Source organism: Silurus meridionalis, chromosome 1, assembly GCF_014805685.1.
Source record: "Silurus meridionalis isolate SWU-2019-XX chromosome 1, ASM1480568v1, whole genome shotgun sequence".
In the NCBI taxonomy this organism is placed as follows: domain Eukaryota; kingdom Metazoa; phylum Chordata; class Actinopteri; order Siluriformes; family Siluridae; genus Silurus; species Silurus meridionalis.
This window is the reverse complement of record NC_060884.1, coordinates 24,360,344-24,379,355: the sequence shown is the minus strand read 5'-3', so window position 1 is coordinate 24,379,355 and position 19,012 is coordinate 24,360,344. Positions and strand designations below refer to the sequence as shown.

Here is a 19,012-nt window from a genome sequence, read left to right as displayed (position 1 = left end):
CTTTCTTTAAATATCTACATTAGTTTCCTTCTTTCGCCCCTGCTGATTGTGTAAGTTTACCACCTTACAAAGAAATGAACAGTCAAAAATGTTTATGGTAGGATTATTTTAACAGAGAGACAGAATATTAAAAAAATTAATAAACAAAAAACATTAATAAAAAGGTTATAGATTAATTTGTATTTGATCAGGTGAATTAAATATTTGATATTTGACCAGCAAAAATTCCAACTCCCACAGACCCAAATTACTCCTCTCCTTTTAGGAAAGTACCCGTCACAAAATCAACCTATTCTATTCAAACCTCTTCACCACCATGGGAAAGACCAAAGAGCTGTCAAAGGATGTCAGGGACAAGATTATAGACCTGCCTAAGGCTGGAATGGGCTACAAGACCATCAGATTGTTGCCTTGGCCATATACTTTTGGTCATTGTCATGCAGGAAGACCCGTCCAGTACCCATCTTCAAGGCCAGGAGGTTCTCATCCAAGATTCTACAGTGCATGGCCCCATTCATGTGGTGAAGTCTTCCTGTACCCTTAGCAGAGAAGCAGAATGTTTCCTTCTCCATGTTTGACAACAGGGATGGTGTTCTTGTGGTCATATTCAGCATTTTTCTGCCTTCAAACACAGCAAGTCGAGTTGATGCCAAAGAGCTCAATTTTAGTATCATATGACCACATCACATTCTCCCAAGCCTTCTCTGAATCATTCAGGCGTTCATCAGCAGACTTCAGACAGGCCTGTTCATGTGCATTTTTGAGCGGAGGGGCCTTGGTGTGTTAACAATGGTTTTCTTGGTGATTGTTGTCCCATCTCCCTTGAAATCATTAACAAGCTCCTCCAGTGTAAATCTGGGCTGATCCCTCGCCTTTCTCAGAATCATCCTTACCCCATGTGGTGAGATTTTGCATGGAGCTCTAGAGCGAGGGCAATCAACTTATCTTGTGTTTCTTCCATTTTTGATTTATCGCGCCAACAGTGGTCTCTTTCTCACCAAGCTTTTTGCTGACGTTATTGTAGCCCATTCCAGCCTTGTGCAGGTCTACAATCTTGTCCCTGACGTTCTTTGACAGCTCTTTGGTTTTACCAGTGGTGGTGGAGAGGTTTGAATGGAAAAGGGAGATTCTGCCAAATACATGAACAGTAAGGTTTCTATCGTTTTAGATACTTCTAAATTTCATATACAGTACATCCTCATGTCACACTTGAATCATTACAGGAGTCGAACATCTAAGGTGTGTGTAAGTGGAATCAGAGGGACAAATAGTGTGTGAGGTCTACATAAGAGCAACAGCAATGCACAAAATGACAGTTTATATTGTATTCGGGAGGGGGGGTGGCTTTCTACTTGCCACATATTTATTACAGAACAGTACATTTTTTTTCGCATATCCCAAGGATGTTAGGAATCAGGGGTCAGAGCACAGGGTCAGCCATGATGCAGTGCCCCTGGAGCACAGAGGGTTAAGGGCCTTGGTATCAAAAGTGGTCCAAAGAAGGAACAGTGGTGAACCCAGCGACAGGGTCATGGGCTACGAAGGATCATTGATGCATGTGGGGAGCGAAGGCTGGTAAGTGTGGTCTGAAGAAGTTAAAGCTATTAACGCTTGAGGGGTCACTGTTTTAGCAGCAACACAATATTAGGTGTGTAGTCAAAATGTTATGCCTGATCGATGTATGCTGAATCTTGAGCTATTTGAACACACAGCAGATGGCAGCATTAGTCTGGAAGAAAAAAAAAAAAAAAAAAAAACAAAACAAAAAAAAAACGACGCGCATGCGCGTTTAGCTCCAGCGCAGTGACGTGTGTGTGGCCCATTTGTCGGTGCTGTGTGTGCACATACGAATGCATGCATACACACTCCGGTTCCTGCCTAGCAAGCTTGCTTGAGCTCCATGGATATTGTTGAAGCTGTGGCCGGTGTGAAACGCGCCCGTTGACGTCTCGTTTGGGACGGTGCAATCCCACCCGGTCCGCCCTGCGCGAGATAATGCCAGTGCACTTCGCTCCAGGGGAAGTTAATGTTTAGCTAAAGGACAGGATTGACCATAAAAGCTTCCAAGGTAAAAAAAAAAAATCTGCTGGAGCTGTGTTGTTGTTGGTTGAGGTTTTTTCCCCTTGGCTAGGCTGCGCTCTTGTAGCTCAGAGGGAGGTGGGGGCATGGCTGCCTGTTGTTCCACAGAGGAGCTGGAGATGTTAGATTTCCGAAAGACTTGCTCTTTACACCTGATGCAGCTTTACTGTGCTTCATCTACACGCCATTCAGGAACGCGTTCACACCTCACGTGCTCGGTTTCTCCACTGTAATGGCTCGAAAGTACCAATACGCTGCACATTGGAGTGTTTCTTTTTTTTTTCTTCCTGCTTGAACACATGCATTTGAACCTCGTGTTGTTTATACCGGAATATGGTGTATTAATGCTCCACAGTGACATGGTCAGGGCTAAAAACAGACTAGTTTAACTGATTAGATCTGCATAAGCCCAGATTTTTATAGTGTGTGTGTGTGTGTGTGTGTGTGTCTGCATTTCTCCTTGGGGACCAATTAAGTGTATACTATATCTGTCTTGTCTGACTGCAAGTGTATCTGCTGTTGATTTGGTCTGTTTACTGTTTTCTATACTACCTATTCATTTTTTGTTGTTGTCTGTTTACATCACTTACTCATCCATCTTCAGGAACCATTTGGTCCTGTTTAGGTGTATCAAAGCTGATCACAGGGCTGGTGATGCAGGCAGAAGTGAAGCATTAACACAACCAGAATGGAATACCAGTCCATCACAGAGCACATGTTCATTCATCCTGTCCAACCATCTGTGTGTTTTTGGCATGAACGTATGAGGGGAAAAAGTGCAAAAGGAATATACACTAACATGGGATGAACATCAGTCTGGAGATGTGAAGTGACACTGTGAGGTGGAACACCGTGCCTTTGAATCAGATTGTTTTGTAGGCATGTGTTGAACTTCTTATAGATTTGAGCAGCTCGCTGAAACCAGGCTGGTCATTTAGAAATCAGATGGTGACGCTGATGGGGAAAATTACACTCAGTTTTAGGAGTAAATCAGTAGATCTTAAAGAGGTGTCTGAGGATGACCAGTGGACTGTTCAGCATAGCTTTGGGGGTGTATGATAGATTCCTTACAGCAGTGAAAGCGAAGAACCGAACACTATAAAAAGTATATTGAGTACTGATATTTATTAGCCTGGTTGACTGGGCTCTTGAATTAAATGGGTTTCATCCAAACCTTAATAACTCAAAAATGAAGTAAAGCTAAAAATGTCAACTCTTTCTGTCTGTGGAAACCTCAGGGAACAAAAGTGATGATTTCCCTATTTTGAATCCAGTCTCTGGTGGGATTTTTCTAATCGTGTTCTGCTCCGAGGGCTTAGTGCTGAGTTAATCCTTTGTCAATTTGAGCATTTGTTGTCATATAAAGTGTGTGCCTAGTGGTTATATGTGGATTAGAGTGGAATCAGACTTGCCTATTAGAGCCAAGCAGGGAAGAAAGAGTTGGCAGAGTTTAAACATATTGATCCGTGTGTGTGTGTGTGTGTGTGTGTGTGTGTGTTAGCAGTTGTTACATTTGGTTCTGTTGTCTTTGTGTTCGTGATTTGAAGAGGAGCATTTGGAGGCCACACAGAAGAGCTTGTCTTGTCTGTACTTGTCCAGTCAGATGCCTGTGTGTGTGTGTGTGTGTGTGTGTGTGTGTGTGTGTGTGTGTGTGTGTGTGTGCTTTTTAAACAAAAACCCTTTTCCAAGCATCTTAAATAGGTAGTGTCTGTAGTATCCGATTTCTTAATTTGAACACAAGCAGCACCTGAAGTCGGTCTCTTCTCTCTATGGCTAAAGCATGTGCCCATGATAATTTTCTCTTTCAATATTTTTCTCTCATATCTGTGTATATTGGTGTGAATTCTCCACCGGTCTGCTTCTCACCCTGTCTCTCACCACGTCCCTGTCTTCGAGCTCTTTTCTACAATGCATGTTGAATGTGTGCCTGACAGGGTGAACTGATTGAAATTCTCTTGCTCTCCACCTTGCCATGTGACCATGAAATACGAAGGAAAAAAAAAAAAATCATTCATTCGTGCCAGGAAGGAGGAAAAGAGCAACAGCATGTTGGCTGATTCAAATTTGTAGATGTCATAAACGTTTCTAAAATGTCAGCAGCAGCCAGAGTAGGCATGATTACAGCAAACTGGTATTGAGACAATGTGCCTTTAGTGCCATTCTACAGTTTATTGTCTATTGCCAGTCTTGGCTTCCTTAAAAAACAAATGCTTTGGCCGTTCTCACGTTGCTCATTCCACTGTCCCGGGTGCTGTACTTTGCCTTTCATGGGAAAGGGGCTACATATTCACCATGCTCTCTCATTTAGTATTCTGCCAGTGTCTTTGCCTCACTCTTTAAACCAATGCACGAACACTGTCTCTGCACCCTGGATTTCTGCTCCATGCTGAGATTAAGACTCCACTTGTGATGGAGGGCATTTCTGCATCCAGCAGGTTTGAACAGAGGACAACGTTAATGAACGCAGCATGCTAGAAGACTCTCATTCCATAACAAAGAGTGCAGCTGCAAATCAGAGCTTTTAGTCACACATAATTGTGGAGCAAATGCCGTCTGGCCTTGTGGGAAGACCCTTTGTGAGTACAGGAGAAACTGTTTTTCATTTGCTTGGTTGTGTGTGTGTTTGTGAGTAGGATATGGCTAAGCTAGGTGAATGATATAATGAAATGATAGAGCATTCAGTGTAGGGAAGTGTTAGAGTATAGTGATAAGGCAGAAAGAGATGATAGGCTGAGCTGTGCTCATTCTATAGAAGGTTGTCCTGCTGTGCATCAAAGCTCAGGGAAGGTGTTGCACCTATATGCTTTTTTTGATAGAGTTTTTTTTCTGTCAGTTATCTGAATTAAACATGGCACATAGAGGGCAGGTAGATCAAAGCACCATTTTTCTAGCAAACCCACCCAAAGAATGTTCACCTGTAATAATAGTGTGAGACTTCCTTCTATTTAAATAAGGAATAAAACAAGACGGGGTGTGATCTGGTGTGGGTTTCACACTTGGAACATTTTGTGTGGTTCGAATCTAAGTGCAGTTGTTAATAGGTGCCTAAACAACATTGATCTGGTTTCAGTCTCGATTCAGTTGTAACCCTCTGCATTTGCGTTCATCTTTCATCATAAAGCACTTATTGGAAAGCGCATTTTTGTTATTATTATATCGGTTCTTTTACAACCCCACGTCTAAAAAAATAAAAAAATAAATACATTTGGGATGCTGTGTAAAATGTAATAATAAAATACGCAGTAATTGCAGTAATTTGCAAATCTTATAACCCACAATAGAACATAGAAAACAAATCGAATTTCTAAACTGATAAAATTCAACATTTTAAGGAACAAATAAGGTAATTTTGAATTTGATGGCTGGAGCACAAAAAAAAGGACCCACTGTGTAGCATGCCCTCTTCAATTAACAACAATATATATATATATATATATATATATATATATATATATATATATATATATATATATATATATATATATATACATCTGGGAACTGAGGAGACCAGTTGCTGGAGTTTTGAGAGAGGAATGTTTCCCCATTTATGTTTGAAACTTGATTCTAGCTGCTCCAAACTCCTGGGTCTTCTTTGTTATGTTTTTCATTTCATGATGCGCCAGATGTTTTGACTCGGTGAAAGCTCTTTCCTTTCAACAAGTGAGTTCAACTGAGTTCATTTCATTTATACTGCATCACCATTCTGTTGAAATAGATGCAGTATACGGTTTAGCGTTGTCTTGCTGAAATATACAATGCCTTTCCTGAAAAATGCGCCATTTGGATGGATGTCGCTCTAAAACCAGCATATGCCTTTCAGCATTGATGTGCCTTTACAGATGTGCAAGCTGTCCATTCCATATGCAATAATGCATCACCATACCATTAGAGATGCAGGCTTTTTTTTTTTTTTAATGAGCTCTCATACCAGCCAGATGGATGTGGCATTTATGGTTTCTGAAAAGAATTAAACATTTTGATTTGTTTGACACCAGAACATTTTTCCACTTTGCCTCACTCAACTTTAAATGCGGATTGTCCCACAATAGATGGCTGTGTTTTTGGCTCATGTTTATATATATTTTTTTCTTCACATGATGGGCCTGCATTTGTGGATGACATGATTAACTGTATTCACAGACAGTGATTCCTGGATGTTTTTGGAGACCATGCAGTGATTTCTGTTAGTGCTGCCTGAGGGCCTCATGATCACGGGCATCCGATATTGATTCTCGCTCTTTTCCCTTTTCCTTAAAATGGTACTCTTCCTCAGTTAACACATTTTATAAGCTTTATATGTTCTACTGTGAATAAAATAAAGGTTTGCAAATCATTTAATGATGTTTTTATTACATGTTACACAGCATCTGACTGTCTTTCGGAATTGGTTGTATGAGTTTCAAAGTGAACAGCGCTTGCACTTGTGTGTCACATGACGTAGTTATTAACATTGCTTTTTGTTGCTCAAGCTGGTTTTTCAGGAGAGCGTAATTCTTCATGCAAAACTGTCTCACTGGACAGAGAATGGTCAGTCTGATTTGAGTTAACAGAAAGACTACAGTAACTCAGATAACCAGTATAAAAGAGTGATGAGCAGACACAATACACCAGACCTTGAGGTGATTGGGCTACAGCAGCAAGTTTTTCACTTTTCCACCAAGAAAGAGATCTGAGGCTACACTGTGCAGGCATGCGTTATGCTGATTATTCTTCATGTTGGTCAGCAATCTCACAGCACATATTTAGCTCTCATTAAGGGCCTGTCAGCTACATATATTCATTTGTCAGACACTTTTATCCAAAGTGACTTCTAAGTGAGGCAGAATGCAATCCAAGAATGTAAGTGGAGGATTAAGGGGCTTACTAGAGCGCCTAACAGTGACCGACTGGAATTTGAACTTGCGTATTTCCTTTCTTATGCCACTACAATGTACCTCCTTCGTGGCAAAAATTGATATGGCAGTTTTGTAACAATGGGGAAAAAATGCACTTGTCTGTCTATAGTAATTGCTCTAGTCTTTGTATAAAAGTCTCTAGTGTTTGTATGAGAGACTTTGCAGAAATAAGCCTCTACTTTGTTTTCCTGGTGTGTTGCCAAGTTGTAAGCTGAGCAGGGCATGGTATTGATTAATTTAGCTGAGTGTCAGATGGCTAAACCATCTGACTGCTGTGCTAGCTCACAAATAATCCTCATTTACTTCAGAGTTGATTGTTTGGCCCAAAATAGATGCTCACACTTTTTTTTTTTTGCAGGTAGATTATGTCAGCGCAGTTATATCTGTGTTCATATCTGGGGAAAGTCCACTAGGTTGTTCCTGTGTATATTGATCTGTTAAAAGGTGTATGTTTTGAGGCAGCAGGTTTCCCATTGTATAGCTTATTTGGACAGCTGGAGCGAAATTCATAACAACCAGCAGGGGGATTTTTATATCAGTGCTGCAGTGAAAAAAAAAAAAATCCCCAAATCACCTGGCATGATTTTGCCCAAATAACACTGCTCTCTGTTTATTTCATCACACCTGAACAACAGCATGAAAAGAAATCCACTGAAAGGTTTTCATCATACAGTAATAAAGATATCTGAGAAAGAAATCGATTTTATTTTCCGTTTTCGAGAGAAATGCAGTTGCGCGTTGGTGTACCGGTCTTTCCAAATCTCTCACCTTCTTATCTGTACACTTTACTCAAGCGGATCGGGTTCCTTAGCTTCAAGTTTCATGCTAATATCGTCATCAACGTCACTGTTCTTGTCACATTGTAGATTGCTAACTAGATAGGCTTCTGTTTTTCAGTGCTGCTGTTTTGTATAGTGGTTTGTATCGAGTCAATTTAGGAGGGGAAATAAAAAATAAAAAATAATTATATATATGTGTGTATACATACATACATACATACTTGGATTTGTGTCAATGTGCATAAAATTGACTTGATATTTGAGTTCAGTGTTTTCTGTCTACTACTTTAACATTAACATTATTATGTTATGACTAAACATCATGAAGCTGTTTTCTTTTTCACAGCCAACAGAAAAACCTGACTTTCTTGAAGTTGAATAGAAATGTACAAGCATTGTCCTGCTGACATCAATTACCAAAGACTGCTGACTAGCGAACATACAGCAAATACCAACCAACACATCACAAATATTTTAATATAAACATGTTTCATGTGTTTCAGGGTGGAGTTTTTCTTTAAACCTGATAAGAAAGCAGGACCTGTTTATCCTCTTTAAATATCCAGTAGTTTGTCAGCTGCCTTAATGACAACTTTGTTTGTAGCCTGCTCACCTCTTTATACTGCTGTCTGAGTTATCACTTATCACGATGATTTAGCTTTCAGCTAAATTCCAAAATCACTTTATTTTCCTGCTTCAGCGAAAGCGATTGCTTATCAGAGTTGGAAAATATGTCACGGCGTCCTTGACTTTGGAAACAGGGTCAAGCTCAGGGTGTATTTCTAATCGTTTAAGTTAGTGTTTCCTGTTTTTCTGCACAGGGTTAGATGTGAAGGTGTGTGTCCCTGCAGCCGCCTAACTTTAACCACAGGCTTTGTTCCTGCGATCATTTGCTGAAGTACAGCGGTATCTCTCTGTTATTACGCTTCAGCGTCACCCTAGTTGGTTATCTGCTGAGTTAGTGAATGTATCAGCACCAGGTGGGTTATTACTGTAGCTTCAGACCTCATAATAATGACTATTCCTCCACCCAGGAGAAAAATGGAAAATAAAACACACTCCTGGCTAACACACAAAGAGAACCTGGCACCACCTAATGTATGATGGCTGCCCAATTTCCAGAATTTGCCATATGAAAAACATTGTTGCATATGATTGACTTTATTATTATGCACAAAACTCTTTGTTAAGATCAAAGAAAAATATGGACTGTTTTTTTCCCCCAGATAGCATCAAATTATTTTTAGAGAAACTGCTGCTGTAATCAGTTAATCACAAAGTGCCCAAACTTCGTTTTAACCCACTTGAGTACTGTTTGTTTTGACTCTTCTACAGCTGTTTGCTTTAACACTTTGAGTTTTTGTCTGTCATCTTAAGGTTTCTTCCTCATATCATCTCATGAGGTTTTTCTTGTTGCCATCAGGTCTGGGTTGCCATTCTTTGAATGTAGATCTGTTGCGATTAAAATGATTTTTTAGTGTAAAATAATCACGTTTAATGTATGAGATTAGATCCCAGAACCAGTCTCTCCAATACTGAATGGATACTGTTGACTAGTTAGATGTTAAGTGACTACATTTATTGAAAGCCATTTTCTTACATCAGTTGATAGAATCTACGTCAGTCAGGAACATTTCGATTTTTTTTTGATAGACCCAAGTACAAGTATAATATAGGATTATTAAATGATTAGCTGGAGATGAAATGATGAAATACGAGTATGAAATCTCTCTCTTTCTTCTATATAGTGTACTATAAAAAGTCCTGTCCATTTCATAGTGTTGATGCATACATAAGAGTATGTCAAGTAATCAAGGATCAGTCAAGATACTTGTTTAAGGTTCCCTGGTGGTCTAGTGGTTAGGATGCGACGCTTTTACCGCTGCGGCCTGGGTTCGAACCAACCCCTGCCACTCTTAGTGCCGGTCCCAAGCCCGGATAAATGGGGAGGGTTGCGTTATGAAGGGCATCCAGCGTAAAAACATGGGCCAAATCAAACATGCGGATGATCCGCTGTGGCGACCCCTAACGGGAGAAGCCGAAAGAAAGTTTAGTCAAGATAATTGTTTACTTTAATACTAGTGATTGAAAGTCAGGATAAGCAAAACTGAGTGGATTTGATGAAGTTTAGCTTGAGGACACTCACAGGAAACCCAACATGTTCTGTACATGATGCATGTTCATATACTTGAAATGTGATTATTTTATTTTTATTTTTTTTAGTTTAGATAATTGTAATGTATTTTTATATAGTAAACATAATGATGAATGAACATGTCACAAAATAACCTACTGCAGATATCAATTTAGGTTAGGTTTAACGTTCAGGATCGATTTGTCCTCAACATTCCTCCTTATTTTCATTTCCTTCTTCCTATATAATGAACTCAACGGCCATGCACTATATACGGTTTAGCGAACAAGTGATTTCAGATGCAGTTTGGGTCCATCTGAAGCTTCAGTTCCCACGAGAGTGTTTGATGCCGTTATTTATTGTGCCAGTTATGTTGTATGAAGTGCTGAGCTAAGCTAAAGTTCCCCCATTAAGTGCTGTGATGGTGTTAAAGCTTGCCAAGATCATTTATACATGTTAAGGGTTATGTAAATATACCTATTTGTACACACATTTATATCATGAACATGTTTAGGCTTACAGTTTGGTTTTTAAGCCCGGTCATCATAAATGCCAGCATGGATTTTCTAATGTAAGAAGCCACACTCCTAGTGAAAAGCAGTAGGTGCACTATTGAAGTTCTTCTGTGTGTGTGTGTGTGTGTGTGTGTGTGTGTTAGAGTCTGTCTGTGTGGGTGCACACTTTCAAAACAGCTGTGTAAATGCACTCCAGACTAGTAACAGCTGTGGCTCTCAGGCCTTTAGGGTTATAAAGGGGGCTGGGAGACAGAAACACTCCCTTTTACATTGTGGTACTGAGCCAACATTTTAGTTACTCCACTCTGATTCACATGCATATGGTCCTTTTACCCCAATTGTTTTTTCTTTAGTTTTTTTAAAGCATGAAATTGTACATGCATCCTGCTAAAAATATAATAAAATTGGTCTTAGTCTGAAATCTTCGAGTACCGGTAATTGTGTTGCCACCCGACCCAAAGTTTAGGAAATTTCAAAGCACGTATATGTGGAGTTTTGATGTGGAAAAAAATCTAAACAAACGTATTGTACAAAGTCACACTGTTGATGCATACGTAAGAGTATCTCAAGAAATCAAGTCAAGTCAAGTTTATTTGTATAGCGCTTTTCACAACAGACATTGTCTCAAAGCAGCTTTACAGAAATCAACAGTCAAGGTGAATGGTGTGTATTTATCCCTGATGAGCAGCCATGGCGACTGTGGCAAGGAAAAACTCCCTTAGATGTTATGAGGAAGAAACCTTGAGAGGAACCAGACTCAAAAGGGGAACCTGTCCTTATTTGGGTGACATCAAGAGTTTGATCATAAATCTTTCAACAAGGATCAGTCAGGATTCTTGTTTACTTTAATACTAGTGATTGGAAAGTCAGGAACATTTGTTCAACTCTGGGTTCAGCGTATTAGGTTATGGCACTTGGTTCCTCACACTGTCAAATGTAAATAAAATACCACTTCACTTTTGGAGAGTTCATTTATTCTAAATCTCAGTATTTGCTATCAACACAGACACATTAGTATGGTTTATGCTGTGGTATTAATATGGTTTAGCTTCATTTTTGTGAGGGTTTGATTAATTTGGCTAACATACTAACAAATCTTTCATGGCTGTGTCCATGCCTTTCCACTATTTTGTAACTCGCATGTGCAAAAATGACACCATTCCTCGAATATAGCGTTAATTTCATGCTGAAAATTGAGTACATTTTCTTGGCAAATTTCCTCCAACTAACTAACATACAGCTGCTACCAATCTAGATTTTTTTAAAAAGTGTTACATGCTTTATGATGTGGAGGAGGGGAGGAAGGTGGGAGGAGGCGTGTCGGGAGATTTGTGTCACATAGGGGGAATGTTTGTGATTAGCTAGTGTTTCTATGATTCATTAGGAGAAGAGTCCACCACCCCTTTAACCCTGAGAGCACTCTTAGACTCCCGGTCCAAGATGGCTATGAAAACACCTTGATTCACATTTGTGATCAACAATAGGTTGAATACTTTTTTTCCCTTGTGCCACATGAGAGCCAAGATCTTTTGGTAAATGTAGGATTTGATGGAAAACTGTGAGCCGAGAAAAACAGCGCAAAAAATGTTCTCTTCTTCAACTCAGTCCACAGCGTTTAGGACAAAACACTGGGATGATCATGTCAGCGGCTTGATTCTGTGGTCATTGAATAATTTTTCCATCAATTTGAATGTATGCCTTGATCATTGTAATGCTAGAAGATGCAACCATGAACCAGTTGTGATTGATCCAGCTTTCTTGCCTCAGCGAGTCTCAATATTTCTAAAGGAGATTCCATACATTTGATTGTATTTTGTCAGTTGGCTGAGAACACTGGAGGGCTGGTGCCTAGAAATGTAACTGTTCTAATGAACTGATTGATTTTTATATAAAAGGCACTGGGAAAACAAATGTTGGCCGGTTTGGGACTTTTGGTGCACTTTTAACCAACAAGCAAGCAACTGGAGAAAACCAATGCTTTTTCTTGCGAGAAAACCAGCAGGTACTAAAAAAACATCATTGAAGCCTTGGCATTTTAGCTGCCCAAAGATATAACACTCATCAAAATCTGGTTATTAGTCGGTGTGTTAAAATAGTTGCTCCTCGTTATGAATAGACGCAGATATTTTATACCACAATTTCACAGCCGTATGCTGCATGGCAAGTATTTATTTTTTATATATTTATATATTTTAATAATTTAAATAAATAGTAAACCAAGTATTTAAATACTTCTCACTCTCCTCTTAATAACCTTTCCATTTACTTCATTTTCATGTACTGAACACAGTAGAGGTGATGCATTTTTAGACATTCTATCAATTCATTTTAGAATTTATTATTATTATTTATTTGTTTTGGGGGTTTTTGTAGATTTTTGGTGAAGTTCCTCAGTAGCCTGTTATACTCTTTTGTTTTTTTTTTTTTTGTTTTTTTGAGGCCATATTTCCTGTTAGAGCTGGTTTTATCAATAGGGAAATTAGATTTGTTTCTTTATTCAGTTACTGGAAAATTTGTCATGCATAACAACATAAAAAAAAAAAAAATTGTATTGTGGACTGCAGTCAACCTGAAAAAATTGCGATATGATACTTTTGCGCTCCCATAGTTTCTTTTCTGCATTCTGGATGTGGGGTCTAATTTTAGGTTAGGAGGTTTAGCGATCTGAAAATAGTGACGCCTTGTGCAAAATGTAAAACGAAGGTCCTTGGCATGTATTTTGCAGCTGATTTAAATGAAGGTTTGCTGTGGAAAACGTGTTCGCGTGTCCCAGCCTTTTCAAGGATTAAACACTTTGTGCAATATCAATTATAGCTCAGAAAAGTCTATTGTGCAAATTTAATTACCACTAATATTCTCTCTTAATATTCTGCAGCCCTGTGGTGTACATCTGAACACAGGCTTTATTTAGAAATCTTGCTAATTGCTTAATGCATCATAGTTTCCTTCACTTCTCCTTCTGACTGCACTTTGCTCTCTCTGTTTTGCTTCCTGTCCATGCCCCACCTCCTGCACTTTCTTTCTCCCTCTCTCCTTCCTCACTACAGTGTAGGGAGCGGTAAAGGTCTCTCTAGAAAATATCCATCGTTTGTCAGGATCAATTGTGCCTGCACTTTTGCCTCTCTCTCTTTTTTTATTTTTTGTTATTTATTTTTTTGTCCCCTCCCTTCTACAAAAACCACAAAGCTCAGCACGTGTAGTTTTCACCAGCAGTCCGGATATGAAAGCCGTTTCACTCTGGATTCGCAGAAGTGCTTCTTGCAAATGAGAGCAGCTCAGGACTAAAGAGACAGACTTCCCCCTGGGGTTACCGGCATGATGTGTGCGTTAACTGGTAACATCACAGACGTCATTTGGGGCTTTCTTCTGCCAGGTTAATTCCAGCTTTGAAACCAGTTTAACGCATATGAAAAGGGCTGATACTGGCTCACATCGTCTAATCAACTCGGTCTGTCTCAGGTCACTTGCTGTGTGTGTGCACTTTGATCCCAGGTGACACCGTGACAATCAGGTGCCTGTCAAATACCTAGAACCTCAGCTTAAATCCAGTAAGATGTTTGATTCTAAGCGAGTACATGCCGGATCGAACGGGACTCTTTGAGAACTGGTTTTATTTTATGCAGCTTACCTACTGCTTTGATGGAATTATTGTTTGAGAGTGACCTGCTGAAGAAGGAGGTGATCTTTGGGTAAGCATGCAATTCTTCAGAAAGGATTGAAAGTATGCTGGACCTTTCATGAAGGCACCTAAATGTTTGGGAGCAGTTTAGATAAAAGTTTTTCTTATATGGACATGAGAATGTTGATTTTAGTTAACGGTACACGCCAACCCCCCAGACAGCACTATTTATCGTCAAAGGAGGTGTGCGTTAGAAGGTCCACATCCAGCTGACTTCCAGCTGTTTTTGTTTCATAACTTGCTGTGCTTGCTTTTGTTTCAGTCCTGATGAAATCCTTATTCAGCAACTCCGCTTAGAGAAAAAAATGCTCAGCTCAGTAACATGTATGAATATTAACCGTGTTTTCTAGAGTGTTATGGACATGTTTTACTTTTCATTTAGTGTGTTATCTTTTGATTACACCACATTTGTACTGTTGGTTCATAATGACCATTGTGTTAATGTTAAGTAAACATGTGCCATTTATACCAGTGGATATAAACACAGATAATGCAATGCAGTTACTATAAAAAGCTAATGTAATATGCCGTAAGTGTATGAGCAAAATTCTTTCAGTTAGATGTGTTACATTAAGTGTTGTATCCATGCATTCATCACATGACCAGGATGAGTGTTTAGAGCCCAGGAGTACAATAGGCCAGTTAAAATACTGCTACTCAGCAAAACTTTGTTCCATGTTGCATTATTTTCCTGTGACATGCCCGTGCACACACACGTGTGGGTCTTTTCAAGCAGTGCGAAATGATCATTCACACAGTCTTCCTCTTGAAACATCTGCTGTACCAGCACATATCCTGCCCTGCTGTGTCGGCGTATCTGTAGGGTTTCATTTATTTTAAGATTTTCTAGAGGACGGTTTTAGCCTCGTATTTGCATGCAGCTGGTGATACAAATTTGGAAGACTGATTAGAACGTGTACTACTTTTAAACTGAAGATTTAACATGAACTCTATTGTCTGTTTGTGAGGCGGCGCTCTCCGGCTTTATTTGTTGGGTAGAAGGATGTCTTATCCTCCTAATCTCTGATCGTAACTAATGGTAAAAACAAGTGTCTACTGCCAGTAATATATTCAACAACTGAGAATGTTTCTTATGCTTCGGATTACTTCGGTTTAGTAGATGCTTGAGAATTATTTGACCGACTAGAGTTGCTGTGTAGCAGTAGGCCATGTTTCATTTTCAGTGTGTTATTTTAGGCAGATCTGTTACATGAAGCTTGAGAAGCTCAGCTCTAGACTTGATTATAGTATAGATTGGTTTAGCTACATAGACATGAGATGTCCATGCTGAATCAGACTTGTTTGGATTAATTAATTCATCAGGAATCATAGGGGGATATTCTCGAAATTAATATTCCCAGTGTGCTGTTCATTTTCTTTTCTTATTTTTGCTTTGCCTATTTTTGTGTTAATCTGTACGAATAAAACGCCAATAACCTGAGATCTACTTGCCCCATGTTACCTGAGCTGCTAATTTTTCACCTCAGGGGAACGTTTAATCTTATCCCGTAGCTTCGATGCGATTGCTCAAAACAATAGTTATTGATTATAGTTTGCACCCAGACAATAAGCGAGCCTACTGTAACCATCTACTTTCCACAGGTGGCGACGGACAAAGTAGCCGGCAAGCTGAGTTCGACTCTTTCATGGGTGAAGAACTCAGTGTCGCACACGGTCAGTCAGATGGCTAGCCAGGTGGCCGCTCCGTCCTCACTGCATACGATGGTGGGATCGTCCACCGTCTCGCTGTCCTCGCCGGGCCTCTCTCCCTCAACTCCGTCCTCCACACAGCTTAGCCCAGATGATGTGGAGTTACTTGCCAAGCTTGAGGAGCAGAACAGGTGAGAGATTGTGCTCTGCCTTTTTTTTTTTTTTTTTCATTTTTCCCAATTTATTGAACTTTAATTAATTATAGAGATGCAGCCACAAATGTTCATTTTGGAAGAATGGCTAATGCTGAAAAAAGAACAGTTTCTCAGGTGTGCTTACTTGCGAGGCTTTCTGTAGTATTCTGGCTTTTCCCCAGTAACAGAAAATACCCCATCACTGTTGACGAGTTGCTGAGGAAATGCCTCTGCTAATCACACTTGATTGTTATCAACCAAATACATTTTTTTTAGCTGCTAATATGAATAAATTGTACAAGGGGAAGGCAGATCAGTGGCCTGCATGTCCTGCAAAAACATGCTATAAGATTTTAAATTTTAGTTGTTTATTACAGAAACAGATTTAACCAAAAAAAATAAAAATTCTACTGACTTCTTCAAAAAAGAGCATTTCAAAACGTAGAGCATTTTGATGTTTACAGTGATTATGCACAATCAACAAAGTTGTAATTAAAATGTACTTTAACTAAAATTAACTTATTTTTAATTCGCTTGCTGCACTTCATCCATTGACCTGGCAGATGAAAGGAGGATTTTTATTAGGTGCATCAAATAGTGTACATGGGTAATCTATCCAAAGGAAACAGGAAACAAAACTGCAGCACGAAGTTGTCATATGACTCTCAAAACTTGCATGGTAAACATGTCAAGGGAAAGAAAAGTGGCTAGTCAAACTCAAATAATATCTTAGACGCAAACACATTAGATGGCTGTCTCTATCTGTCTGTCTACTTATATATGTCCGTCCGTCTCCGTCGGTCTGTCTGTCCGTCTATCTATCTGTCCATCTGTCTGTCAGTCTGTCTATCTGTCCATCCTTCCGTCCATCCATCCATCCATCTAGATAAGATATTCGTCCCACAGTTGGGAATGTTCTGTTACAGCAGCAAAGAAAAGAAAATGTGCAAATATATATATATATATATATATATATATATATATATATATATATATATATATATATATATATATATATATATATATAGTACAGACCAAAGGTTTGGACACACCTTCTCATTCAAAGGGTTTTCTTTATTTTCATTACTATGAAAATTGTAGATTCACACTGAAGGCATCAAATTTATGAATAAACACGTGGAATTATATATGGAATTATATACATAACAAAAAAGTGTGAAACAACTGAAAAATGTCATATTCTAGGTTCTTCAAAGTAGCCACCTTTTGCTTTGATTACTGCTTTGCACACTCTTGGCATTCTCTTGATGAGCTTCAAGAGGTAGTCACCTGAAATGGTCTTCCAACAGTCTTGAAGGAGTTCCCGAGATGCTTGGCACTTGTTGGCCCTTTGCCTTCACTCTGCGGTCCAGCTCACCCCTAAACCATCTCGATTGGGTTCAGGTCCGGTGACTGTGGAGGCCAGGTCATCTGGCGCAGCACCCCATCACTCTCCTTCTTGGTCAAATAGCCCTTGATGCCTTCAGTGTGACTCTACAATTTTCATAGTCATGAAAATAAAGAAGACTCTTTGAATGAGAAGGTGTGTACTGTATATGTGTGTGTGTGTGTGTGTGTGTGTGTGTGTGTGTGTGTGTGTGTGTGTGTGTGTGTGATATATATATATATATATATATATATATATATATATATATATATATATATATATATATATATATATATATATATATATATATATACATATATATATATATATATATATATATATATATATATATATATATATATATATATATATACAGGTAGTCAACTTACGACCATTTGACTTTACGACCACAATCACTAGCCGCGGTGTACGACAGTGCGTACCAGCTTCCGACATAATTTCACAGTACTGTACATATAGCCTACTCTGCTTATGACCAAATCGTGTTACGACTGTCGACGCCACGGCTACGCCGCTAGCTGCGACATACAACAGTGCGTACCAGCTTCCGGCATCATTTCACAGTACTGTACATATAGCCTACTCTACTTACGACCAAATTGTTACGACCGGTCTGTCGGTCCCAATCGTGGTCGTAAGTCCATTTATCACCTGTATATTATGACCTGTATATTACCTGTATATTACGATATATATATATATATATATATATATATATATATATATATATATATATATATATATATATATATATATATATATATATACATACATGCACGCACGCACGCACGCACACACACACACAGTATATAAAATAAACGCAGGTAGTCCCCAGTTTACGATAGAGATGTTCTTATGACACATTCCCGTTGTAATTTAAAAAAAATAGCTTACGTCGAGACATGGCTCTATGTTGAGTTTGGTTTCACGAATAATAAACATAGATTTGCATAAAGCATTCATATTTTTCCAATCCTATGTTGATTAGAGTATTAAAAACTTGAAAAGTATTAATTTAAGGTACATTCAGAACAGATTAATTGCAATAAAATATTTGGATCTATTGTTTATTATAATCTATTATATATGTATACATTTAACAAATGACAGTACATCATTTAGTAAAACAGAAATGTACAGTACCATACTGTATACACTGTGTGTACATGTCTGTGGCGGGTGGACGAGCGGCGGTTTGCGAGTGGAGTAAAGCATACACTGCTATTTATATGTGTGTGTTGTTAATGTTTTAAAGACCTTGCACTTGAAAAAATGTTTTTGATTGACCAGTCATAATGAAGCGTATTATTTGTCAGTGGAGGAGCATTCCATAGTTTAAGCACTTATTTGTCTTAGTTTTATCTCACAATAGGAAACAACTCCTTGTAAATGCATTACTTACAGATATAAACTCTTATTGATTTGAATAGTGCATATTTGACTTCTGTTTCACTGTACATTATGTAGTGTTTAATAACACCGCTACCCTGCGTGAGCTAAATTTAGAGCAAGCTTTCTTTGTGTTCACTCAGAGCATTGATAGTGCATGGTGTTAACACGGTGGAGCCTCCGCTCTGTGACAGCTTTGTGTTGTCAGTGTCAATGAGAACAGCGCAGCATTGTTTACAAGAGAGGGATCTGTAGCTGCTCTGTTTTCTCTCTTGTCCCGTTTTCTTAAG

General features: G+C 38.9%; 1 protein-coding gene across 7 annotated transcripts in view; it reads left to right on the top strand.

Moving 5' to 3' along the window:
• evi5b (ecotropic viral integration site 5b) overlaps positions 1 to 19,012 on the top strand; it is a 61,529-nt gene that overhangs the window by 1,076 nt on the left and 41,441 nt on the right. The window contains exons 1-2 of one of the 7 annotated variants that reach the window (XM_046855333.1): positions 1,791 to 2,068; positions 15,684 to 15,922. In XM_046855333.1, the coding sequence (XP_046711289.1) occupies positions 15,765 to 15,922 (158 nt within the window). In that variant the 5' untranslated portion in view covers positions 1,791 to 2,068; positions 15,684 to 15,764. Of the gene's footprint in view, positions 1 to 1,790; positions 2,069 to 4,497; positions 4,656 to 13,454; positions 14,092 to 15,683; positions 15,923 to 19,012 lie in introns of those variants that run through there. The other 6 variants (XM_046855364.1, XM_046855315.1, XM_046855348.1 and 3 more) reach the window with 6 other exon arrangements.